We start from the raw sequence: 26990 nt of genomic DNA on the forward strand, positions 1-26990 counted from the left end.
AGCTGAAAACGAGTTTAAATTCCCTCGTACGCTGCGGTCCTCGTTTAGTGGCGAGATTTTCACGCTTCGAGTGTCTCCTTTACAATGTTTGAAAGCACTAGAATAGGTAGTGGCTGCCTTTGAAGGCGCGCAACATGGTAGGCTACTGCTCGGTGCCGCCGTGCCGGACGTACGCAACGGAGCCCGGTGTCAGCCTTATTCACACGTAGCCGCAGGACAAGAAGCTGCGTGAAGCTTGGCTCGTGAAACATAAAACCGGCAAACAGTCATCGGCTACAACGAGGGTATGCAGCAAGCACAGACGCGAGGAAGATTTCTGCTACGGCGGCGGGTCTGCGATGTTCGGAAAACGCGCGCTGAGACGCTCGCCCGAGTCCGCTGCCCGACTAATGTCATGACGGTTTGGTCTATGAACTTGTCAATGCTATAGATACTGGCAAGTTCACTGGAATGGAAAGGGAGCGGTAAGACGCACATTAAAAAAAGGCATGGCATATGGTCATGTTTGTACGTGTTATGAATTAATGCACTGGATTACAAAAAAGAAGCAGCGGGAATCGTACGCTGAGAACATCGATAAACATACAGTGCGACGCAACTCGAGAAATAATATGGAAACGTCCAAGAATTTAGAAGAAAAAAAAAGGATTGAATCGTCGCGACGGCACATCACAGTCCCCGTAGGCGTCGAAGTCTCTACAATGAAATTATTTTGAACAGCTCTGATAGTGCCCACGCAACAATGGTTGCTTGCATACTGTCAAATGCTCATATTCTGCGGCCCAAAGCACATGGCACGGTGCGAAAACGTGCTCGCAGCGACAGCGAAACATTGTGCGCGGACATGCATGCAGACGCGCAGTCGGTCGCGGCGAACCCGTGCGATCGCTGCATTGAGGCTTCATTCTGTTATGCCCCATTTGGTTATACAGACAGCCCACTCTAACAACATATTTCACATAGTTTACTCTCAGCGTTTGGCTACCTTTCACGCAAGAAGCCGGTTCGGGAGACTCCATCGCGGCGACCGCGCGCAGGGGCGTTCACTGTACGTATTCGGTAAAGAGATAGCGTCTGTAAACGATACTGTGCTTTCAGTTTGCCCAAGATTATTATTTAGACAGTAAAAAACTTCTCTCGTTTCGAAAGTACTTACAGAAATGTCCGGGAGAGCTCGCGCGTGGTGTTTTCAGTGAGCGCTGACAGCAAAACCTATGAGGAGCGCGCCGCGTGGTCCCTCATACTACGCCAGCGAGGCACTTCCGATAGATGGCGACTCCGTAACTCCCCGCCGCCAATACCACTTTTGTCGGCGCCTGTACATAAAAGGAAGAAACACGCTGACCAAGCATGCTCTGTCGCTACAGCTGGAGTGCCTCGCGCGACAAGGCACACTCCGTCGGGGTGTTTCTTCCTGGCACAGGCAAATTTTCCTGCAGCTTTGCAGTTTGCAGCAACTAATAATATTGGTCTACACCTTAGTGGCAGCGGCTACAGCTATATCGCGAATAGGGGGCGATGAAAAAAAAAACAAGAAAAGTCAACAGAAGCGATATTCACGTCGAAATAAATTTTAAAAAATATATATATAGAAAGCAAAAATCTGCGAAACAGGCACGCATACCAGTAATTGAGAATGAAAGCACTTCTGGTTTTGCAGGACTGCGAGCAAGAATTTGCCATAGCTTTCCTTCAGGATGAAAATCCATCTGAGACAACCACTGGCCGTGTGTCGTGGCCCTGCGTATACTACGAGCGATCCATACGCGTTCCAAACTCTTAATAAAGCCACCTGAAAGAGAGGCACGGCATTCATGTTCCGCTTACTTAGTGATAGACGATTAACTGCCGAAGTTAAGCGATTACCGGCATCACAGATAGACACTGCAGCAGTCACTGTCTGCACAAAATGTCTCAGTTCCTAGAGCACGCCTCAGCTTTATGCAGGGTGATCATTTTTCAGTGGCAGACAGCAAGATTCACAAGACAGCAAGCCTGTGGCAGACAGCAAGATTCTTATCCTTAAGCTTGTTGCGTTTCGCCTGCGACACGCGGTTTTGCCGGCGCGACTGCGCCGGGGCGGCAGACATTTTGGCCCGATCGTCGTCGCCGCAACGCTCCCCGCCAGGTGTTTCCAGGCGTTTCCAGGCATGTTCCGATGCCACGTGTCTTCATGTGCGTGTGTGAGTGTATGTGCCATTGTGCCTGAACCAGGCGATGCGAAAGCAGGGATCACCCTCTCATTCCAGTCATTGTGCCTGAACCAGGCGATGCGAAAGCAGGGATCACCCTCTCATTCCAGTCATTGTGCCCGACCGGCAGCGCTACGACAGTGTGCGTCACCATTAGCCCATTGTACGTTCACGTGCTCGTCTATTGAGGGGTTCCTTCTTGCCCTCAACTGCGAGAGTATAAAAACAGCTGCCCCCGGACGCCAAAAGGAGGGCTCCGATTTCTTCTGTTGAGTAAAGTGCTCTCCCGTCTCTCTACTTCGGTCAACCTGACCGCCAACTCTTTGCGATGTTAAAATAAACAAGTTGTTTTGTTGTTACCAGTCGACTCATGCTTTGCCGGGACCTTCGGATGCTTCCAGTTGTACCCCAGGCCGCCAGGCCAACGCTACCCTTGGGGCTTGCGACCCAGGTACAACCACGGGCGTCAGCGCCGAGTTCCCAACAGATCGTACCAGCGGTGCGATCCAAACATCTGGTTGGCAGCGGTGAGATCGCCTCCGACTTCAAACAACTGTCTGCCAGCGGTGAGATCGCGACAACGGAGGCCAGCAGCGAAGAGATGCAGTTGACTGTATGCTGAGCAGCTCATCGACGATCCGGGAGCAGTGCAACGAGCCCTGTGTGACGACTGGTTGCCTGCAGCGGAACGACTGCGCGGAATTCCTGCCTGCGAGGTTTGGTGAGTGCGGGACTTTCTTCTTCTGAGCTTTGCCAGGCTTTTGTTAGTGTCAGAAACAGAGCTGGTAATTGTGGTTGTCGTTGCTGCCGGGTTAGTTTGCGGCAAGACAATAGTAAGCAGTAGAGAAAGCAGCATTCAGAGCAGCCATGGATTTGAAGTCGTTGCGCAAACCGAAATTGTTGGAGCTTGCAAGAGAGTTGGGTCTGGATGTCTCAGACAAACTAAGAAAACCTGAACTGCTAAGGACTATTCTTGAGTTAGAGGCTGAGGATGACGAGCTGTCGGAATGCCTTGAGACTATTGAGGAGAGGTCAAAAAGACAGGAGCGCGAACTTAAAGAGCAAAAAGAGAAACAGGAGCGCGAACTTAAAGAGCAGAAAGAAAAAGAAGAGCGTGACCGTCAACACGCTTTGGAAATGAAGCGTCTTGAGGTAGAGATGGAACGCGCTCGTAATGGAAGTCAGGCACACGGTGCAGGAGAACGCGTATTGTTCAAAATGACTGACCTGATGCGGCCGTTTAAGCTTGGAGAGGACATTGGTTTGTTCCTGGTTAACTTTGAGCGAACGTGCGAGAAGCAGGGGTTCTCTCGGGAAACGTGGCCACAGCGCTTGCTCACTTTGTTACCCGGCGAGGCGGCCGACGTAGTCGCTCGCTTGGATAGAGAGGAGGCAGAGGATTTCGACACAGTTATTTGGATCGGACTGCTGGTACGATCTGTTGGGAACTCGGCGCTGACGCCCGTGGTTGTACCTGGGTCGCAAGCCCCAAGGGTAGCGTTGGCCTGGCGGCCTGGGGTACAACTCGAAGCATCCGAAGGTCCCGGCAAAGCATGAGTCGACAGGTAACAACGAAACAACTTGTTTATTTTAACATCGCAAAGAGTTGGCGGTCAGGTTTGACCGAAGTAGAGAGACGGGAGAGCACTTCACTCAACAGAAGAAATCGGAGCCCTCCTCTGGCGTCCGGGGGCAGCTGTTTTTATACTCTCGCAGTTGAGGGCAAGAAGGAACCCCTCAAAAGACGAGCACGTGAATGTACAATGGGCTAATGGTGACGCACACTGTCGTAGCGATGCCGTAGCACCATGTCGTGGCGCTGCGCACGATCTCGTAGCACCTGGTCGTGGCGCTGCGCAGCACACTGTCGTGGCGCTGCGCAGCATACTGTCGTGGCGCTGCGCAGCACACTGTCGTGGCGCTGCCGGTCGGACACAATGACTGTAACGAGAAGATGGTCCCTGCTTTGGCATCGCCTGTTTCGGGCACAATGACTGGAACGAGATCCCTGCTTTGGCATCGCCTGTTTCGGGCCCAATAACTGGAAGGAGATCCCTGCTTTGGCCTCGCCTGTTTCGGGCACAATGACTGGAACGAAATCCCTAGGCGGTCGCATCGCCGCAGACGCGCCTGGAAACACCTGGCGATGAGTGTTGCGGTGACGACGATCGGGCCAAAATGTCCGCCGCCCCGCCGCCGTCGCGCCGGCAAAACCACGTGTCGCAGGCGAAACGCAACAGACCGCCCCGCCGGGGAAAGGAGATCCCGATGGACAGGGGACTGCATCCGCTGTCCGGAGGGATGTCGCTCGATGATGCTCATAACCGAAGTCGGGCGTCCCTTGACGTTTCTTGAGCGCAGCGCACAGAGAAGGCCTCGTTCTCTCGTTCAGGTTCGCACGGGACACTGCAAAGTGACTTCGGGAGAGTTCACATTTTTGTTCTCGTTCCCGGCAAGCGTTAGAACTACGCTGAAAACTCAACCGCTCAGTCAGCAAGCACGGCACAACCCTCACTAAGCCCTGCCAGGCTCTTTCCCCTTTTTATACCACTGCCTAGTTCCTTACAGTAGTCTAGCATCACTCAGAACGCGTCCACAAATTGAAAAATTGCACTAGAAAGCATATCATCACTTTGAAACACTAAACAAAAGCAATATGTTAAAAAAAATCCTGCCTCAGGAAGAAAAACATCAGTAACAAACAATTTTGAGGCTGATTCCTACGTTAGGGGCTTCGACTTAAGCCATCGGCGTTACCGTTGAGACTCCCCTTTTTGTAACGCACCTCAAAGGAATATTGTTGTAAAGCGAGGCTCCAGCGCAGGAGGCGGCCATTTTTGGGAGAGATGGTCTGCAGCCATTGGAGAGGGCAGTGATCTGTCTCAATGATAAACCTCGAGCCGGCTAGATAGCATGACAATTTCTGAACGGCCCACACGAGACATGCACACTCTTTCTCGGTGGCGCTATACGCCTGCTCACGACTGGTCAGCTTACGACTAGCATACAGGACGGGGTGTTCTACTTCTCCATTTTCCCGTTGGCACAGTACAACGCCCATGCCTCGCTCACTAGCATCGCACTGAACAATGAACCCTTTTGTATAGTCTGGCGATCGTAGCACAGGCTGGCTTGTTAGGGCACTCTTTAGGGCGCTAAAAGCTCTTTCCTTTGTCTCGTCCCAGACGACTGTTTGAGGCTCTGTCTTTCTTAGAGCATCCGTCAGGGGAGCCGCGATATCAGAGTACCTAGGGATGTACCTCTGATAGTAGCCGGCGACACCTAAGAACGACCGAATATCGGTCTTTGTGCGCGGTTGCGGAAAGTCTCGCACAGCGGCCACTTTTATTTCAGAGGGGCGGCGACGACCCTGACCAATCACGTGACCGAGGTAGACAACCTCGGCCTGTGCTAACTGGCACTTAGGAGCCTTTACTGTCAAGCCTGCTTCGCGCAGGCGGGTTAGCACTGCCCGCAAGTGTGTCATATGCTCAGACCAGGATGCGGAGAATATCGCTACGTCGTCTAGATACGGTAAAGCGAATTCTTGCTGTCCCCGCAACACTTTATCCATGAGACTTGAAAAACAGTATGGCGCGTTCTTCAAACCAAAACTCAACACTTTAGGACGGAATGTTCCCATTGGTGAAATGAACGCCGCATACCTACTAGCCTCTTCTGTAAGTGGAACCTGCCAATAACCCCTGACAAGATCTAGGGTGGAAATAAACTGAGCGCTACTAACTTTCTCAAGGCGCTCCTCGATGTTAGGGATCGGATAAATTTGATCCTTAGTGATGGAATTAAGCCTGCGGTAGTCGACGCAAGGACGAGGTTCCTTGCCCGGTACCTCAACTAAAATCAAAGGGGAGGTATAATCACTCTCACCTGCCTCAATAACACCGAGCTGTAGCATTTTCTTTACCTCAGCCTCCATAATATCGCTCTGGCGGGGTGACACCCGATACGCCTTGGATCGTACTGGCTCTGTGGAGGTAAGTTCTATATCATGAGTAAGTACAGAAGTCCTACCAGGCCTCTCAGAGAACAGACCTTGAAACTCTTGTAATAGCTGGTGTAGTTCGGTTTTCTGCTCAGGCGACAGCGGTGCTTTACTGATAAGGTCACTAATGACTTGACCGGTGTCTTCCCTGTTCGTCACTGAGCCTAGTCCCGGAAGCTCGACCGGAAGCTCTTCAGGAACGTTTACCATCATGCACACCACTGCTTCCCTTTGTCTATAAGGTTTGAGCAGATTACAGTGGTAAACTTGCTGTGCTTTCCGCTTTCCTGGCAGACTTACCACGTAGTTAACGTCCGACAGTTTCTGAACAATTCGCGCTGGGCCCTCCCACTGCACGTCTAGTTTGTTGTTTAGCGATGTGCGCAATATCATGACCTCATCGCCAACCTCAAAACGACGGGCCCTGGCTGTCCGATCATAATAAACCTTGGCCCTCTGCTGGGCCTTTGTCATTGCTTCACCTGACAACTCCTGTGCCCTTCTTAAGCGTTCGAGGAGCTTAAGCACGTACTCCACCACGACTGGGTCGTCGCCCCTACCTTCCCATGATTCTCGAAGCATGCGAAGCGGAGATCGAAGCGAGCGACCGTACACCAGTTCAGCTGGCGAAAACCCCGTAGCCGCATGCGGCGCGGTCCTTAAAGCAAACATCACCCCAGGCAGACACAGCTCCCAGTCAGTTTGATGTTCAAAACACAAGGCTCTCAACACGCGCTTCATGACGGAGTGGAGCTTCTCAACGGAATTCGACTGTGGGTGGTACACTGAGCTGTGTAGCAGCTTTACCCCACACCTTTCGAGAAAAGTTGTCGTCAAAGCGCTAGTAAACACTGTGCCCTGATCTGATTGAATTTCTGCAGGAAAACCAACTCGCGCAAATATGGACAGTAGTGCATTAACTATCTCAACTGAGCTGAGTTCTTTAAGCGGCACTGCTTCAGGGAACTTTGTCGCTGGGCAGATCACAGTCAAAATGTGTCTGTACCCCGTGGCTGTTACCGGCAGAGGTCCCACTGTATCAATAACGAGCCGTCTAAAAGGCTCCGTAATGATAGGTACCAATTTCAACGGCGCCCTCGATTTGTCCCCTGGTTTGCCCACCCGCTGACAAGTGTCACATGTCCTCACGAAATGGTCTGCGTCCCGAAAACACCCTGGCCAATAGTACTCTTGCAAGAGACGGTCCTTAGTTTTCTTAACTCCTAGGTGTCCGGACCACGAACCCCCATGTGACAAGCGCAACAGATCCTGACGATAGCATTGAGGCACGACCAGCTGGTCGAACTCCACTCCTCGGCGGTCTAGATACTTCCGGTACAGGACTCCACCTCTTTCCACAAAACGCGCAGTTTTCCTGGCGATACCTTCTTTGACATTGCAGCGCACGTTTTCCAGGCTGCCATCCTTTTTTTGCTCGGCTATCAAAGCCGTCCGGCTGACTTTTAGCAACCTATCAAGTCCGTCTGACGTAGGCGCGATGAGCAAATCAGTAGATAGCTCTTCTAACTTTCCCGCGTCGGGCGTTTCCTCTCCAGTATCTGGTGCCTTTAACGTTACAGACTCAAGTCTATTCAGTTCGGGCGTGCTCTGAATATCAGCTTGCTGCGCCTCTGACCCTTTTTCGTTGTTTGATAACGTCGGCCCCGCAACTACCGCCTTTGCAGCGAGCTCCCGAACCTTCGATCTGGTTAAGGCCTGAACACTAGCTTCACCAAACAAAAGCCCCTTCTCGCGCAGGAGGTGATCGGACCTGTTTGAAAATAGGTACGGGTACTGGGGTGGCAGCATAGATGACACTGCCGCCTCTGTCTCAAGCGCTCCGAAAGGTCCTTCAATAAGCACCCTTGCTACTGGCAGACACACGCTATGAGCTTCCACGGCTTGCTTGATCCACGCGCACTCGCCCGTGAACATATGGGGTTCTACGTAAGACGGGTGAACTACATCCATCGTAGCTGCGGAATCGCGAAGCACTCGGCACTCTTTCCCGTTCACGAGGAGGTCTCGCATGTAAGGCTCGAGAAGCTTCATGTTCTCGTCAGTGCTGCCTATTGAAAAAAACACAACTTTTGGTGTTGTTTCCGGACACTGCGCCGAAAAGTGACCCGGCTTCTGGCACGTATAACACAAGCGCGCTCGCCTCATCTCGAACCGCTTTCTGCGTTTGGCTGCCGCCGTCTCTTTACGTTTGGTCGGACTGCTTTCGCTCGCATCCGCACTACGCGTGTCCCCCTTTAATCTCATGGGTGTGAACTTCGGCCTCTCAAACTTCGAGCCAAATTCACCCTTTTGACCGTCCTTAGCTCCGCGAGCTCGACGCGTCACAAACTCCTCGGCTAGCTCAGCGGCTCTAGCCACCGTACTCACGTCTGGCCTATCCAAGACCCAGTATCGCACGTTCTCCGGTAACCGACTATAAAACTGTTCTAGCCCGAAACACTGCAGAACTTTATCGTGGTCACCAAACGCTTTCTCTTCTTTGAGCCACTCCTGCATGTTCGACATAAGCCTATACGCAAACTCTGTATATGACTCACTTTTGCCTTTCTCATTTTCCCGAAACTTCCGACGGAACGCTTCCGCAGACAGCCGGTACTTTTTTAGCAGACTCGATTTTACTTTGTCGAAATCCTCTGCTTCCTCTCTATCCAAGCGAGCGACTACGTCGGCCGCCTCGCCGGGTAACAAAGTGAGCAAGCGCTGTGGCCACGTTTCCCGAGAGAACCCCTGCTTCTCGCACGTTCGCTCAAAGTTAACCAGGAACAAACCAATGTCCTCTCCAAGCTTAAACGGCCGCATCAGGTCAGTCATTTTGAACAATACGCGTTCTCCTGCACCGTGTGCCTGACTTCCATTACGAGCGCGTTCCATCTCTACCTCGAGACGCTTCATTTCCAAAGCGTGTTCGCGCTCTTCTTTTTCTTTCTGCTCTTTAAGTTCGCGCTCCTGTCTTTTTGACCTCTCCTCAATAGTCTCAAGGCATTCCGACAGCTCGTCATCCTCAGCCTCTAACTCAAGAATAGCCGTTATCAGTTCCGGTTTTCTTAGTTTGTCTGAGACATCCAGACCCAACTCTCTTGCAAGCTCCAACAATTTCGGTTTGCGCAACGACTTCAAATCCATGGCTGCTCTGAATGCTGCTTTTTCTACTGCTTACTATTGTCTTGCCGCAAACTAACCCGGCAGCAACGACAACCACAATTACCAGCTCTGTTTCTGACACTAACAAAAAGCCTGGCAAAGCTCAGTAGAAGAAAGTCCCGCACTCACCAAACCTCGCAGGCAGGAATTCCGCGCAGTCGTTCCGCTGCAGGCAACCAGTCGTCACACAGGGCTCGTTGCACTGCTCCCGGATCGACGTTGAGCTGCTCAGCATACAGTCAACTGCATCTCTTTGCTGCTGGCCTCCGTTGTCGCGATCTCGCCGCTGGCAGACCGTTGTTTGAAGTCGTAGGCGATCTCACCGCTGGCAACCAGATGTTTGGATCCGACTGCTGGTACGATCTGTTGGGAACTCGGCGCTGACGCCCGTGGTTGTACCTGGGTCGCAAGCCCCAAGGGTAGCGTTGGCCTGGCGGCCTGGGGTACAACTCGAAGCATCCGAAGGTCCCGGCAAAGCATGAGTCGACAGGTAACAACGAAACAACTTGTTTATTTTAACATCGCAAAGAGTTGGCGGTCAGGTTTGACCGAAGTAGAGAGACGGGAGAGCACTTCACTCAACAGAAGAAATCGGAGCCCTCCTCTGGCGTCCGGGGGCAGCTGTTTTTATACTCTCGCAGTTGAGGGCAAGAAGGAACCCCTCAAAAGACGAGCACGTGAATGTACAATGGGCTAATGGTGACGCACACTGTCGTAGCGATGCCGTAGCACCATGTCGTGGCGCTGCGCACGATCTCGTAGCACCTGGTCGTGGCGCTGCGCAGCACACTGTCGTGGCGCTGCCGGTCGGACACAATGACTGTAACGAGAAGATGGTCCCTGCTTTGGCATCGCCTGTTTCGGGCACAATGACTGGAACGAGATCCCTGCTTTGGCATCGCCTGTTTCGGGCCCAATAACTGGAAGGAGATCCCTGCTTTGGCCTCGCCTGTTTCGGGCACAATGACTGGAACGAAATCCCTAGGCGGTCGCATCGCCGCAGACGCGCCTGGAAACACCTGGCGATGAGTGTTGCGGTGACGACGATCGGGCCAAAATGTCCGCCGCCCCGCCGCCGTCGCGCCGGCAAAACCACGTGTCGCAGGCGAAACGCAACACAGTGAAATCGAGTCTTCTAAAAAAGTACCGGCTGTCTGCGGAGGCGTTCCGTCGGAAGTTTCGGGAAAATGAGAAAGGCAAAAGTGAGTCTTATACAGAGTTTGCGTATAGGCTTATGTCGAACATGCAGGAGTGGCTCAAAGAAGAGAAAGCGTTTGGTGACCACGATAAAGTTCTGCAGTGCTTCGGGCTAGAACAGTTTTATAGTCGGTTACCGGAGAACGTGCGATACTGGGTCTTGGATAGGCCAGACGTTTGTACGGTGGCTAAAGCCGCTGAGCTAGCCGAGGAGTTTGTGACGCGTCGGGCTCGCGGAGCTAAGGACGGTCAAAAGGGTGAATTTGGCTCGAAGTTCGAGAGGCCGAAGTTCACACCCATGAGAGCAAAGGGGAACACGCGTAGTGCGGATGCGAGTGGAAGCAGTGCGACCGAACCTAAGGAGACGGCGGCAGCCGAAGCCGAACGCAGAAAGCGGTTCGAGATGAGGCAAGCGCGCGTTTGTTATACGTGCCAGAAGCCGGGTCACTTTTCGGCGCAGTGTCCGGAAACAACACCAAAAGTTGTGTTTTTTTCAATAGGCAGCACTGACGAGAACATGAAGCTTCTCGAGCCTTACATGCGAGACCTCCTCGTGAACGGGAAAGAGTGCCGAGTGCTTCGCGATTCCGCAGCTACGATGGATGTAGTTCACCCGTCTTACGTAGAACCCCATATGTTCACGGGCGAGTGCGCCTGGATCAAGCAAGCCGTGGAAGCTCATAGCGTGTGTCTGCCAGTAGCAAAGGTGCTTATTGAAGGACCTTTCGGAGCGCTTGAGACGGAGGCGGCAGTGTCATCTATGCTGCCCCCCCAGTACCCGTACCTATTTTCAAACAGGTCCGATCACCTCCTGCGCGAGAAGGGGCTTTTGTTTGGTGAAGCTAGTGTTCAGGCCTTAACCAGATCGAAGGTTCGGGAGCTCGCTGCAAAGGCGGTAGTTGCGGGGTCGACGTTATCAAACAACGAAAAAGGGTCAGAGGCGCAGCAAGCTGATATTCAGAGCACGCCCGAACTGAATAAACTTGAGTCTGTAACGTTAAAGGCGCCAGATACTGGAGAGGAAACGCCCGACACGGGAAAGTTAGAAGAGCTATCTACTGATTTGCTCATCGCGCCTACGTCAGACGGACTTGATAGGTTGCTAAAAGTCAGCCGGTCGGCTTTGATAGCCGAGCAAAAGAAGGATGGTAGCCTGGAAAACATACGCTGCAATGTCAAGGAAGGTATCGCCAGGAAAAATGCGCGTTTTGTGGAAAGAGGTGGAGTCCTGTACCGGAAGTATCTAGACCGCAGAGGAGTGGAGTTCGATCAGCTGATCGTGCCTCAATGCTATCGTCAGGATCTGTTGCGCTTGTCACACGGGGGTTCGTGGTCCGGACACCTAGGAGTTAAGAAAACTAAGGACCGTCTCTTGCAAGAGTACTATTGGCCAGGGTGTTTTCGGGACGCAGACCATTTCGTGAGGACATGTGACACCTGTCAGCGGGTGGGCAAACCAGGGGACAAATCAAGGGCGCCGTTGAAATTGGTACCTATCATTACGGAGCCTTTTAGACGGCTCGTTATTGATACAGTGGGACCTCTGCCGGTAACAGCCACGGGGTACAGACACATTTTGACTGTGATCTGCCCAGCGACAAAGTTCCCTGAAGCAGTGCCGCTTAAAGAACTCAGCTCAGTTGAGATAGTTAATGCACTACTGTCCATATTTGCGCGAGTTGGTTTTCCTGCGGAAATCCAATCAGATCAGGGCACAGTGTTTACTAGCGCTTTGACGACAACTTTTCTCGAAAGGTGTGGGGTAAAGCTGTTACACAGCTCAGTGTACCACCCACAGTCGAATTCCGTTGAGAAGCTCCACTCCGTCATGAAGCGCGTGTTGAGAGCCTTGTGTTTTGAACATCAAACTGACTGGGAGCTGTGTCTGCCTGGGGTGATGTTTGCTTTAAGGACCGCGCCGCATGCGGCTACGGGGTTTTCGCCAGCTGAACTGGTGTACGGTCGCTCGCTTCGATCTCCGCTTCGCATGCTTCGAGAATCGTGGGAAGGTAGGGGCGACGACCCAGTCGTGGTGGAGTACGTACTTAAGCTCCTCGAACGCTTAAGAAGGGCACAGGAGTTGTCAGGTGAAGCAATGACAAAGGCCCAGCAGAGGGCCAAGGTTTATTATGATCGGACAGCCAGGGCCCGTCGTTTTGAGGTGGGCGATGAGGTCATGATATTGCGCACATCGCTAAACAACAAACTAGACGTGCAGTGGGAGGGCCCAGCTCAAACCTTATAGACAAAGGGAAGCAGTGGTGTGCATGATGGTAAACGTTCCTGAAGAGCTTCCGGTCGAGCTTCCGGGACTAGGCTCAGTGACGAACAGGGAAGACACCGGTCAAGTCATTAGTGACTTAGTCAGTGGAGCATCGCTGTCGCCGGAACAGAAAACCGAACTACACCAGCTCTTACAAGAGTTTCAAGGTCTGTTCTCTGAGAGGCCTGGTAGGACTTCTGTACTTACTCATGATATAGAACTTACCTCCCCAGAGCCAGTACGATCCAAGGCGTATCGGGTGTCACCCCGCCAGAGCGATATTATGGAGGCTGAGGTAAAGAAAATGCTACAGCTCGGTGTTATTGAGGCAGGTGAGAGTGACTATACCTCCCCTTTGATTTTAGTTGAGGTACCGGGCAAGGAACCTCGTCCTTGCGTCGACTACCGCAGGCTTAATTCCATCACTAAGGATCAAATTTATCCGATCCCTAACATCGAGGAGCGCCTTGAGAAAGTTAGTAGCGCTCAGTTTATTTCCACCCTAGATCTTGTCAGGGGTTATTGGCAGGTTCCCCTTACAGAAGAGGCTAGTAGGTATGCGGCGTTCATTTCACCAATGGGAACATTCGGTCCTAAAGTGTTGAGTTTTGGTTTGAAGAACGCGCCATACTGTTTTTCAAGCCTCATGGATAAAGTGTTGCGGGGACAGCAAGAATTCGCTTTACCGTATCTAGACGACGTAGCGATATTCTCCGCATCCTGGTCTGAGCATATGACACACTTGCGGGCAGTGCTAACCCGCCTGCGCGAAGCGGGCTTGACAGTAAAGGCTCCTAAGTGCCAGTTAGCACAGGCAGAGGTTGTCTACCTCGGTCACGTGATTGGTCAGGGTCGTCGCCGCCCCTCTGAAATAAAAGTGGCCGCTGTGCGAGACTTTCCGCAACCGCGCACCAAGACCGATATTCGGTCGTTCTTAGGTGTCGCCGGCTACTATCAGAGGTACATCCCCAGGTACTCTGATATCGCGGCTCCCCTGACGGATGCTCTAAGAAAAACAGAGCCTCAAACAGTCGTCTGGGACGAGACAAAGGAAAGAGCTTTTAGCGCCCTAAAGAGTGCCCTAACAAACCAGCCTGTGCTACGATCGCCAGACTATACAAAAGGGTTCATTGTTCAGTGCGATGCTAGTGAGCGAGGCATGGGCGTTGTACTGTGCCAACGGGAAAAGGGAGAAGTAGAACACCCCGTCCTGTATGCTAGTCGTAAGCTGACCAGTCGTGAGCAGGCGTATAGCGCCACCGAGAAAGAGTGTGCATGTCTCGTGTGGGCCGTTCAGAAATTGTCATGCTATCTAGCCGGCTCGAGGTTTATCATTGAGACGGATCACTGCCCTCTCCAATGGCTGCAGACCATCTCTCCCAAAAATGGCCGCCTCCTGCGCTGGAGCCTCGCTTTACAACAATATTCCTTTGAGGTGCGTTACAAAAAGGGGAGTCTCAACGGTAACGCCGATGGCTTAAGTCGAAGCCCCTAACGTAGGAATCAGCCTCAAAATTGTTTGTTACTGATGTTTTTCTTCCTGAGGCAGGATTTTTTTTAACATATTGCTTTTGTTTAGTGTTTCAAAGTGATGATATGCTTTCTAGTGCAATTTTCCAATTTGTGGACGCGTTCTGAGTGATGCTAGACTACTGTAAGGAACTAGGCAGTGGTATAAAAAGGGGAAAGAGCCTGGCAGGGCTTAGTGAGGGTTGTGCCGTGCTTGCTGACTGAGCGGTTGAGTTTCAGCGTAGTTCTAACGCTTGCCGGGAACGAGAACAAAAATGTGAACTCTCCCGAAGTCACTTTGCAGTGTCCCGTGCGAACCTGAACGAGAGAACGAGGCCTTCTCTGTGCGCTGCGCTCAAGAAACGTCGAGGGACGCCCGACTTCGGTTATGAGCATCATCGAGCGACATCCCTCCGGACAGCGGATGCAGTCCCCTGTCCATCGGGATCTCCTTCCCCCGGCGGGGCGGTCTGTTGCGTTTCGCCTGCGACACGCGGTTTTGCCGGCGCGACTGCGGCGGGGCGGCAGACATTTTGGCCCGATCGTCGTCGCCGCAACGCTCCCCGCCAGGTGTTTCCAGGCGTTTCCAGGCATGTTCCGATGCCACGTGTCTTCATGTGCGTGTGTGAGTGTATGTGCCATTGTGCCTGAACCAGGCGATGCGAAAGCAGGGATCACCCTCTCATTCCAGTCATTGTGCCTGAACCAGGCGATGCGAAAGCAGGGATCACCCTCTCATTCCAGTCATTGTGCCCGACCGGCAGCGCTACGACAGTGTGCGTCACCATTAGCCCATTGTACAATCACGTGCTCGTCTATTGAGGGGTTCCTTCTTGCCCTCAACTGCGAGAGTATAAAAACAGCTGCCCCCGGACGCCAAAAGGAGGGCTCCGATTTCTTCTGTTGAGTAAAGTGCTCTCCCGTCTCTCTACTTCGGTCAACCTGACCGCCAACTCTTTGCGATGTTAAAATAAACAAGTTGTTTTGTTGTTACCAGTCGACTCATGCTTTGCCGGGACCTTCGGATGCTTCCAGTTGTACCCCAGGCCGCCAGGCCAACGCTACCCTTGGGGCTTGCGACCCAGGTACAACCACGGGCGTCAGCGCCGAGTTCCCAACAACCGATGCCATCGGTGGGATCCAAACAAGCTGGATTATTCGAAGAGGTGGACATTACTAGTACGAGAAACCGATCGAAACACGTATTCAACTAACAAAAATTCGCTAATTAACTCCCTAACTAAGTTTTTTACAGCGCATATTGCAATTTACGAATTGTAGCAGCTCAGTTTTCAAGACGCATTCACTTGAAATGAATCGCCAGAATGACATCAGTTTCCAGATATTTCCCAAAGTATACGGGACGAAATACATGGGCGTTCCAGTTACTTTCGTGCTTCATTGCATAAAAGAGCGTTTTCTTAAAAAAGCACGCGGAACAACACTGCATTTTTACGCCGAGTTTGAAGGCGCATGTGTACAAATTGCCGCCATTCCGGAAACTTATTCCAGGAGGATACGCCTTGCCGGCTCACCGGATACAATTTTAAATTGCTATACGAGCCGTAAGATAATTAATATTGAAGATAATGAGCGATTTTTTAAAATTTAGTTGAACATGCGTTTCGATTTCTCCTGCAAGTATAATGTCCGCCTCTCTGAATAATCCAACTCAAGCACTAGAATTGTGTTATCTGCAGCAGGCTGTTTTTAAAAATTCCGTAAAACTTACAAACGATCGCCCCGCATAATCGCGTGGATTTCGTAAAATTGCAGACGTGTGGCTACACGAGGCGGAATATTTTTTTTTTTTTTACGTTGCCTGTTGTTTCGCGCTACACTCACTGCCGAGTAGCCGATTTGTCGCTGGATCGACGCCCAACTCGAAAATTCACCTTTACCTGTTGCTAAATCAAGCAGCGAGAAAGTTCCTTCCTGGACCACAATAGTCCGCTCGCCAACAGACTCAACATGCGTGCAGTACGGGTCCGCGCCGCCAGTACCGAGGACAAAGAATCGCGTAAACCACACGATGCATGCGCCCGTCGCGAGCCATCACGTGAGGCAGATCCCGTTCCCTGCCGCTGCTCTCTCCTTGCGGCGCCTTTTTTTTCTTCTTCTTCTTTTGGCCACCGCACGTAAGCAGACAGACATCAAATGGCCCGCAAGTATACGTCTGCTTTCAATAATAGCAAGATGGCAGCGCCGGCGCTCGGAGCTCCGACGCCATGGCAGTCGTCGCTTCGGTGGGAAAGTGATTCCACGTATGACGAGTGGGCGCACCTCTCTGTGCATTGTCGTTCAGTCCGTTGCTGCCATGCCGAAAAGAACGCAAACAAAACCACACGTATACTCACAAGCGTGAGCTACGCTCCCCATCTATGTCGCTACGCTCGTGCACTACAGTTATTTGATTTACGTGCCAAGGATTCGCACGCACCAACGTTTTCCGCGCACTCGTGTAGAAATAATGAATAACGTTATCACATGCGTGCCTTGGGCGGGGGCTCCCGAGGTTTCTCCGTACCAAGGCTCACGAGCGAACAAAGCATGACTCGCCGGAGAAGTCCCTGAGGAGGCGCGAGCAAAGACGAGGCGACGAGTAACAAAACTTAACTTTTTAACTCTTTATTGCATGCTGTGAGCGAAAAAAAAAAAGAGCAAGCAACAGAGAGAGAAAGAGCATCCGTGCACTCGGTTGTATATATAGACTATGGCACGACCGCCACCATGACGTTGATTTAGTGATCCTATCTTTCCTACAATAAAGTCTTTTCTCTTCATAGTGTCCCCTTAAAGAGACCCTCACCAGGCCCCATTGCAAATATTGTTTATACAACATGGAAGCTGTGGCGCGCCATGCAAAAGCGTTCGACCGAAATAATTTTTCAGATCGGTTCATTATTGGAGGAGATAGAAGAAATTAACTGCCCTGTTGTCATGCCGCCAAGAGGCGAGAGTCACTGCCAGCGAACAGAGTTAGGGTATAGCCTCCCATTTAGGGAGCCAAAGGGAGCCTATACCAACGGAGACACTTTCTCCCTCTGCACCTAGTAGCGTTCCCAAGCTGTGTTCCTTCCCCGTCTTCAAGAGGATTGCTTCAGACGAACACTGCTTGCAGAATAAATAGCAACGCTCAGATGGATTATTAAACAGACACCTAATTATCTTTCTTAATTATTTCACTTTATTACACATGTTGCAGTCGCGGAACTGGACCCGATAAACAGTAGTGTCATGTTTGCTCAGAAAAAACTTCCATGACAATCATCCCAGTTTAGATGTATCTGTCTCCTAAATCTTCTACGAAACACACAGGAGTTACAGTTAACAGTATCCCAAAATCCTCCTTCACGCACAGTGAGACGAAAGTAAGCGAAACGTCGACGCATCCTATGGCACATATTGGGGACAGATATCTAGAAAATGGCGCTCATCTCAAGTTTTCTGCTAAGTGGATCTTATCAACTGCGTGACTTAGTTTAGGCATTTCCAACATGCGCTTAAAAATTAAACCAGATAATTAGTGACACTTGCAAGAACTGAAAACTGTCGCCCCGAGCTGCCCTAGACGACAGTCACAGCGACAACCAGTTTGGTGCAGCGCAGACGAGGAGGGACCCCAGCCGGGCCCTGCTGGCCAGCCCGGACTTGGGAGTCGCGTCCTCTCCACAGACAACCAATTGACCAACTTGATATTGAGATAGTTTACGCAAATATTGTCCGAGTCTTCCAGTAATCCCCTTAGTGCGTTACCTGGCGCAGGCAATTTCAAAACAATATGTTCTTTACAAATAAATAAATAAATAAATAAATAAATAAATAAATAAATAAATAAATAGGCTACATAACGCGGCTCCTGCGCCCAACAGTGACTATAATAATAATAATAATAATAATAATAATAATAATAATAATAATAATAATAATAATACAGTCATACAGCAGTGCATTGACAAATCTTGATTCCGTATTTAAATTAGTCTTTTATCGAATGTGTTGGCAAAGCAGCCAAAACACATTGGAACACGTGACATCCGTTGAATGAAAAACCTGCTTCGCAAAGTTTCCGCAAGCTTTACGAGTGCGGGGGTCTGATTGTATACGCGCATTGTGGTCGTTATAATCGGAGCTGAACAATATGCTGCGAAAGTGTATTCTTTCGTATAATATACAGTAGTTACAGCTAATTCGAGCTTGTGATAACGCGTGATAACAAAAGCGTTTGTCCAGAGCAGCATGAATGAACTTGTACCGACTGCATAGCTGGCAGTGCCGTAGTGATAGACAGCGCACTACAGATCTCACGACCGTAGCCGTTGACGTGCATAGCCTCAGTGCAGTGGAAACCTTTATGGAGCCAAGCACCGGAGAAGAGGAGAAATTATGTTTTTTTTTTAAGCACATTGGCACTTATGCTCATACACTACTTGCACGAACATTAACGTCAATGAGAAACAAAATGTTATGAATGCAGAGTCGTTGATTGGGTGATGGGGTTTAAAGTCTATAAGCAACACATGCGGTACGATAGACGTAGTAGACAGTTCCTAATTAATACTGACCAGCTGGGGTTCTCCAATCAAAGAACGGTAGAGTTTTTTGCATTCCCCCTCCATCGGATTCGACCGCCGCGGGCGTGGTATTCGCGCACTCATGTTCAGTGAGACATATACAACTCAAGATTACGTACCAAAAGCGGGGAGAGAGAGAGAGAGAGAAATGTTTCCTCTTTCCTTCACTCACACCGTGCTCTGGAAACTTTTGACCGATAGGGTACACACCTGAAAACTAAATCAGTCTTTGCAAGATCTTACAACGGCCGGTGGACTAGAGACCCACGCTCTGCACAGGTATAGAGCGTGCACTTGCTTGCGGTGCCGAAGCAAACGCAGCTGTGGCTGAACCCCAAGCTACAGCTTCGGCTTCATGACCCAGAGAAGTTACAGTCATCAGCTAAAAGGGGAAAAAAATAACAGGCATTTGTTAACTTGGCCGATAAACAGACTGAAGAGAAGCCAGTTGACTAGCCGCGCGAGGACGAAAGAAAGAAAGGCATGCGTTGAAAAGACCCGCAATTTCTCTCATTCAGAGCTACGCCGCAGCTGCACTCAAAGACTCCCTATCGCGCCACAGGAGAATCCGCCTCGCACGATTCATGAGCCACGCGCGCGTGTCGGGCGGACACGGGAGGAGAGGGCGAGGAAGCTACACCTCTCTGCGGAAAGGAGCGCCGGGTCGCGGCCGCTGCGACACACGCCTCCTTACCCTCGGCGACAAGGTCGCCACAGTCGACGGTCTTCCGCAAGAGTGCCGCTCACACATTCGCATACGTACTATACATACATACGCACGATGCGGAGAGGGCGCTTGGATTTATTCTTTCTCACTGCGCCCGTTTATGTGCCCGAGAGAAAGAAGTCAGAAGCGCCATCGCAACAGCGAATAGCGAGTGATGCCCGAATAGGAACAGACGAGCGACTGCGCGAGCGCGATGCATTCGAGGCACGTCGTGCACAACGCGGCGGAGGGAGGGCTTAGGCGCGTGGTGGTTCTGAAAGCGGCTCATGCATGCGTATGCTGCAGCACGACGCGCAGGCAGGCAGACCGGCGGAAGTCCCCGCCTGCGAAACGAGATAGGGAGACAGAAAAAAGAACGGGCGTAGTTAACTGCGGAGCAATGATAAGGAGAACAAGATCATTCGAAGGGGGAGTTCCTTGCCTTGCCTGTAGAGCTGCTCTTTGTAACGTCACCAAGGGCAGCTTTCAGGAGCGTTACGCATGGCTTGATAAAGGCACCCAATAAATGCTCCACAGTTTTAGCTTTTTTCCTTCTCTTTTTTTGTGACTCGACAACAGTACTGAAGAGTACATATTGAACACTCCCGATGGTGGGCCGCGTAGAAGCGCGATAAATGACACGGGCGAGAGCATCTGAAAGCCTAAAGGGGCAACTGACAGTCATGCAGGATGGCTGGACACACACACACACACACACACACACACACACACACACACACACACACACACACACACACACACACACACACACACACACACACACACACACACACACACACACACACACACAAACAAACAAACAAACAAACAAACAAACAAACAAACAAACAAACGCGCGCGCGCAGAAAAAACAACTTTAGCACCGCTTACCAACGGAACGTCACAATATAACTGCTACGTGAGTTACGTACCTAGGAATCAGACTATACATAAGAACTTTCTTGTGCCAACCCAGTGCTATACTTTCACAGCGCGCAAGAACACCGAGACAAGACAGAAAAGAGAACTCCAGCAGAAATTCGGGGAGGCAGTCGCTATACGCGTCCGCGTTCGTATAAAGCCTTGCTCTCTACTAAACCAATCTAATGAACAGGACGACCCACAACAAACTGTTGGCGCGCTGTTTCTCAAGCGCCATCAAGTGCACCGAAAATAGGAGAACAAGGGAAGGAGACAACTATCGTCGAAACGTTAGCATCCGACTAAGGCTTTTCCTTCCATACGTCTCGTACGAAGCCTCCATCATCCGAATATGATTTTTTTTATCCTGTGCACTGATAACTTAACAGGAGTAAAAAAAAAAAAAAAAGGTGACAAAGAAAGACGCCAATTAAACTCAATAGTACAAAGTACTTGACATCACGTGCCAAGGCTGACAAAGCGCGCAGCCAGACAACAGAGGTCGGTTAACAGCAGCTCACCCGTACCTGTTGGCGCATGCACCGAATTTTCGCAAATTGACGGGAGAAAAACGGACCAGCGCTGCTCCCGAAGGCTGAGTACACACTGTGACAAGCGTCAGGCTCCTCTCACCAGCAGTGCCGGGTGCTCAAACAACCGTATCCGACAGCTGAATTGCTGCAGCGGCATCAAACCAACGCAATCTAATCACGCGCCAAGGACGAGTGACCGCGCTGTCGCTCACCGAATCGGAACGAATAGCATCGCCTAATCGATCACGCCATTCAAACGTGAAGCGTCATGCCTGCAATCGACGTGAAAGCACCGGGGGACCTTATCGGCTGGTAAGATTAGCCTTGGTTTTACCGGACAAAGTTCGAAAGCAGACACTGTGCGTGGCAGTTGGCGCGCCCCTGTCCGCCGGTGCATAGCGGGGCCGCGTGGACGCAGGCCACCTTCTGCCAAATGAAAGGAACTTTCACTTTGGCGAAATTCGTTATAGACGAGGCAGCATATATTGACGATGGTATCTTGGCGTAGCTGTATACAAGGATAGTAATTGTCTTCCATGATTATGAACAGCCTTTTATGAACAGGATGGAGGATAACAAGCATGGACCATGACCTCCGAGATATTCAGCGCGCCGCGAGTGCCAGTCTAATCTCGGAGGACCCAAAAAAGCACGTGTCTTCGCTGCGTTGAGAGCACTGTTGCCGATAACCGTGGATCTATTCTCGATATCTTGCCGTTGTCAAGCTCCGCAAATCTGCTCCTTACTGGCTCACAGGCGGGAAAGAGGCCAAGATGTGAAGGGGGAGCACGGAGTAACGTTCACTCTCTTGGAGGAGGAGGTGTTTTTGTTTTTAAGACGGTGGAATTCGACAGCGGCGAAATGTCGCCCGTTTGCACAGATATATGGCGGAAGGCAATTGACGGTTTGCAAAAGTACTGTTGCGCATGCGCGAACACGGCTAGCACGAGCGCTCTCTACATGGTTAGATACGAGAAGCAGACGAACAAACGACGCAGCTCTAGCGCGCCTTGAGACGCCGGTTTGTGGTGGTTTTGATCGCAGTATTTTTGTGAAAAGGCCGGCTATAGCTGTGTTGCGTATTGTGCACAAATTGCTTCGCTGGCAAACGGAGCACGAGTTTATTTCGGTTTCCGTCCTAGACGAGCTATCCGGCGAGGAAAGCAGCATGGATAAGCGACGGCGGGAGATGCCATCACAGCACACAATTTTCTCGCTCCTCGCAGAGCTGGTTCTCATCGCGCTACTTGCGGCGATTGAGCTGTCATATGCCAGCGCCGCGAGGTTATTTCGGCCTGCAAGCTTCGAGACGCCCTTAAACGAAGCCGCATTTTGCCGAAAATCTGGAAAGCTCAAGATGGACGAGGGCGGGCAGAGCTTGCGAAAGCGCAGTGGTGTCTAGTATAAAGTGGTGTCGAAAGTGCGCCTCATATGACAATCAGCGCCCAGCACTACGCCACTGAAGTTATCGAAACACACCATCCGAGGGCAGCTGGTGTCGCCGACGGGCAGCGCGCAGCGACCACCGTGCGACGGAGTTCGCCTGGCCTGCTCTTTTCTGCCGACGGTGTACAGGTATCCAAATGTATTTTCATTTAGCCTCTTAATATTCATGCATGCGTTGAAGAGTTCAAAAAAACTATGCGTTCAATTGCTAGTAGAAACTTCTTCGTAACCGGCGACACCCACGGCCAGCGAGGAAGGCCTACCGTCTTCATCGGTGGCAGTTGGTGCATGCAGTCGAGAGAACGGCGCGCCCGTTTGAGACTTTCCCGTATTTACCGCACGCGAAAAAGGACCGTTGTAATAAGAAACAGCTCTGTGAAACTGTTTTGTTGCATATGGGTCATATTAGTACGGTAAACTTTCCTAAGCGGAGCATCACGCTCGGCCCGCTGACTGTCGGCAGCCACCGGTCGTTCGAGCCGGTATATATAGGCCTATTGCGGGCCTAGCTAGCTCCCATTTTCGAAGCAGCAGCCGACGGCGCTTGAAATGAAAACACTGTTTGTCATAAAGCCTTTATTTTCTTGAGAATTTTAGCGTCAGGGCAATTATGTCGCGGGTAAATGAACCTAGAGTTGGTTCTGTCTATACTCTGTCAGCAGCAAAGAGCAAATAAGGCGAGCCGCATTGCACAGTGGTCGCTGCGCGCGGCCAGTCTGCGAAGCCAAGTGTGGACACTCGGCGACACATCGGCAGCGTGTTTCGACGACGTCCACTCCGCTCTTTGTTGAGCTGGCATCAGCAGCCTCCGAATATACGATATTTTTAACGTAACCTCCTTCCTTCAGTGCTGAGACTCGCGAACAGTGGCAGTTTCAGAAAGCAGATACTGCCACACGCGATCAGTTTTAATGGCACGCTTCGAGAAGTCGGAGGTCCATGTCATGTACGGAAACTGGAACGGAGTGACGGCGCCTTCAATTATTTTTGCCGCAGTGAACATACGTGGTTGCAGCGGCAGAGGCCAGGCAGAAGCCAAGAAACGAAACTCGCTTTCTAACCACATGCATACTCTCGCACACAGAGCGCTGCAGCTTCGCCTGTTGTGCGCCAGATGGCGCTCACTATTTTGCAAACAAAGGCCATGAAATACCCCAAGTGGCCGAATAGAATTATCTCTGGGTATGGATAAACAAAGAGCAGAGGTACACGGAAAAGCACGAACAGTCTCTCATGGCAAAAGGGCGGAGAGATGCCGGGATAACGAAATATAGGGCATTGTGGGGGTACAACAGATGAGGTACTGAGAGGTATTTGGAAGGGAGTAATGGTGCCGGGGCTTACTTTCGGGAATGCGGTCCTGTGCTTAAGGGCGGAAGTTCAGTCGAGACTAGAAGTAAATCAGAGAGCTGTTGGAAGATTAGCACTAGGTGCCCACGGGAAAACCACAAACGAAGCAGTACAGAGGGATATGGGCTGGGCATCGTTCGAAGCACGGGAAGCTCATAGTAAAATCCTATACGAAAAACGCCTGAGGAAATTGGACGATAACAGGCGGGCAGCTAAGGTATTTGAATACCTATATACAGAAAGAGCGTTTACTCACAATGACGGAAAATAAATAGGAAGCTAACCAGTAAGTACGCCAGACACGAGGATGGAGAAACACAGATCATTAAACGACATGTTAAAAACGCGGAAGGTAAAAATTGGATAAATTCAGTGGAAAAGAAGCATAGTGTTGAACTATATCGAGACTGGAAACAGCAGATAAGGAAGGACGCGTTTTATGATAACTCAAGAGGCAGTGCCCTACTCTTTGAAACTAGGTCAGGAAGTTTTAGAACGCGGAGCTATAAAAAATTTAACGAAGAAGACACATGTACAGTGTGTGGTAAATCTGTCAAAACAATAGAACACCTCATACTAAAATGTGATGGTATCCATCCCGATTATACTGCGACGGTGGCTATTCTAATCTTGCGCGGTGCTATAGTTTACCCGCCACGTTTGCCACAAGTTTGGTCGGCTTAGCGCAGCAACGTCTGCACGGACATCGCCACATTGTAGGGACACGAAGACCAACAGTGAATCAAAATACTTTTTCCAAAACTACTTTCATTCATTTGACAGAATAATGGTCGATTACAAGTGGAGAAAATGAAGGCCAGGCTTCCATTTCCTTGACATTCGCGCCAAAACCCGTTGCAATGTGGTTTCTCGTATACTTGGGCCGTTTTGATACAAAAAAAAAAAAAAAAGTCTCAAAGCTTGATATGTTGAGTATTTGGCTCTTTTAGAACGCAACGTAGTCATTTTTTTTTTTTTTTTTTGCCGACGGACTAAACAGACACGATGGGACGGTGTCAAAATCGAAGACGTCACGTCGAGGAAACTCCAGCGCAGCGTCGTTATCCGCTTTCCCAAGCTTTCGTGTGCACCTACACTCACGGTAAAAGTGCCGGTCTTGCTTCTGGAGAAGCGCAATTTACCACTACAGATTAAATCCAAATATGGCTCTACAGAATCCCTTTATAGGAGCCCGATATTTCAACAAACGTGATCACGTACTTAATTTCTGGTTAACGTCCCTGCTTTCTCTCTTTCTTTTCCCTTCCGAAAAAGTAGATATAATTCTAAACGCACAGACCTTATACGCACAGTATAAGGTGCCTACATGGGTACATTGTTAGGGAAAGTAAACAAATATATATATTATCAACACTTTCACCATTAATTAAGTTAAATTTTGAAGTTTTACGTGCCAAAAAAAAAGTCGCAGTTTCGCCCGAAAGGCGATCGAAGCACCGATTAAGATAGCAAATTGCAAGATAGCTGTATATGAAGTAAGGATAGTAGTTTTATCGGCCGCATAAACTTATAAACATTCGCTTACTAATTTAACAACGATAGAATATATAAGCGCGACTTAACGAGGACGTAAAAGCAACAAACACACAGAGACAGCGCCGTCTACGTGTTTCTTTCTACGTCCTCATTCAGTCGCGCTTACACATTCGATCATGGATTCAAACCAACTATAGCCCGCCAACGCGCACACGTCAACATGAACACATTTCGCTCGATGAGCGTGGAAACTCGCTGTCAAAATGCTGGAGTGCGGAATAGCGGCAGCAGCTGCGAGCGAATTGACCTCGGCGCATCTCGCTTCAACGCGAACGAAACGTCGAAAGCACAGCGCATACGAAGCTACCGGCACTACGCGCACTCTGCAAACATCGCAGATCGCTTTGAAGGACGAGGCCCGCGCGGGCGCGTACTTCGGCCACTACGCAGATTACTTTCAAGGCGCCCGCACGGCCGCGCCGTTAGCAGCAGCAGCCGCCGCCAGAGAAGAACGCCCCCCTCTCTCCCTCGCCTCACCCCCCGTGCCTCGCGGGCGACTGGAGAGGGCGCGCTTCCGGCCCGCCTTCCTCGCTCGCGCCCGCGAGATTGAGCCGCGTTCGCCGGCTCAATCCTGACGGCGAGGCCGGCGGCAGAAATAAACCTGGAGTGTCCATATAATTGCTATCGCAATAAAAACACGATATGATAATTAGGCATGCCGCGCAGCGGGGGACTCCGCATCAATTTTGACCATCTGGGGTGCGATCGGAGATGGTTGTTCGGCGCGTTCGTTCGGTTACCGGCGCGCGCGATTGGCCTACTCCGCGCCGACGTCGCCAGCCGCGGGGCGCGGCCACGTTTTTGGTGACGTCAAAATGACGACACGCTCCTGTCAATCATCCTCCCACCGAGCATTTCGTCTGCTAGGCGCCGAACCCGACGGGAGCTGGGAAGTTTGGAGCGATCGTACGGCTTCGCATGGCGCGTCTGGTGGATTGCATTGGATCCAACAGGCGGCTGCGGCATGGCACGTTTGAATCCAATCCATAGTTTAATTCGAGAAAATGGCGCTTCCGTTAGGAACTTAGGCTGTTGCGCTGGCGTTTCTAGAGGAAGGAGGAGAGCGGGTGGCGGTGCGAAACGCGTTTGAAGAAATGGCAGAAAGTATATTCCGGCGTCGTTTTTGTTTCTCGAAACAAATAATTCGTTGGTTGTACAGAGAAATCGACCCAATCATCGGTGCCAGCGAGCCATTGGAATGTTGTCGCTGTCTCTTGAAAAGTGCGCCACTCTTCCCGTCGTTTTTTTTCCTTTTTTTCTTCTCGCTGTGCGCGACACCACCTAGGGACGACGCAAAGAAACTAATAGTTATAAATTGCAGTACTCACACGTACTACTATTTGAAAACGTGTTGGGGTTTGAGAAGAAAAAATACATTTTTTTAGATAAAGATTTCATTCATTTGGAAGACGAGAAACATTTCGTTTTGTAGTATACTGTCTGCAAGCAGACGACAAACGACGGAAGTAAACTTCCGGGGAGGTCACCGCTTCCTGATTGGCTGCTCTCTCCGCCCTGCTGTCACAAATTTTGCATACTGCAACTTTGTGACGTTGCAGCAACTGAACAGAACAGAA

General features: G+C 50.7%; 1 protein-coding gene across 8 annotated transcripts in view; it reads right to left on the minus strand.

Moving 5' to 3' along the window:
• LOC142563512 (oxidative stress-induced growth inhibitor 2-like) overlaps nucleotides 1-26990 on the minus strand; it is a 131968-nt gene that overhangs the window by 38177 nt on the left and 66801 nt on the right. Inside the window, exon 1 of one of the 8 annotated variants that reach the window (XM_075674084.1) lies at nucleotides 21055-21139. The exons of the other annotated variants lie outside the window; for them this stretch is intronic. Within the exon in view, the coding sequence (XP_075530199.1) occupies nucleotides 21055-21066 (12 nt within the window). The 5' untranslated portion in view covers nucleotides 21067-21139. Of the gene's footprint in view, nucleotides 1-21054; nucleotides 21140-26990 lie in introns of those variants that run through there. 8 annotated transcript variants of the gene reach the window in all.

Source organism: Dermacentor variabilis, chromosome 1 (genome assembly GCF_050947875.1).
Source record: "Dermacentor variabilis isolate Ectoservices chromosome 1, ASM5094787v1, whole genome shotgun sequence".
In the NCBI taxonomy this organism is placed as follows: Eukaryota; Metazoa; Arthropoda; class Arachnida; order Ixodida; family Ixodidae; genus Dermacentor; species Dermacentor variabilis.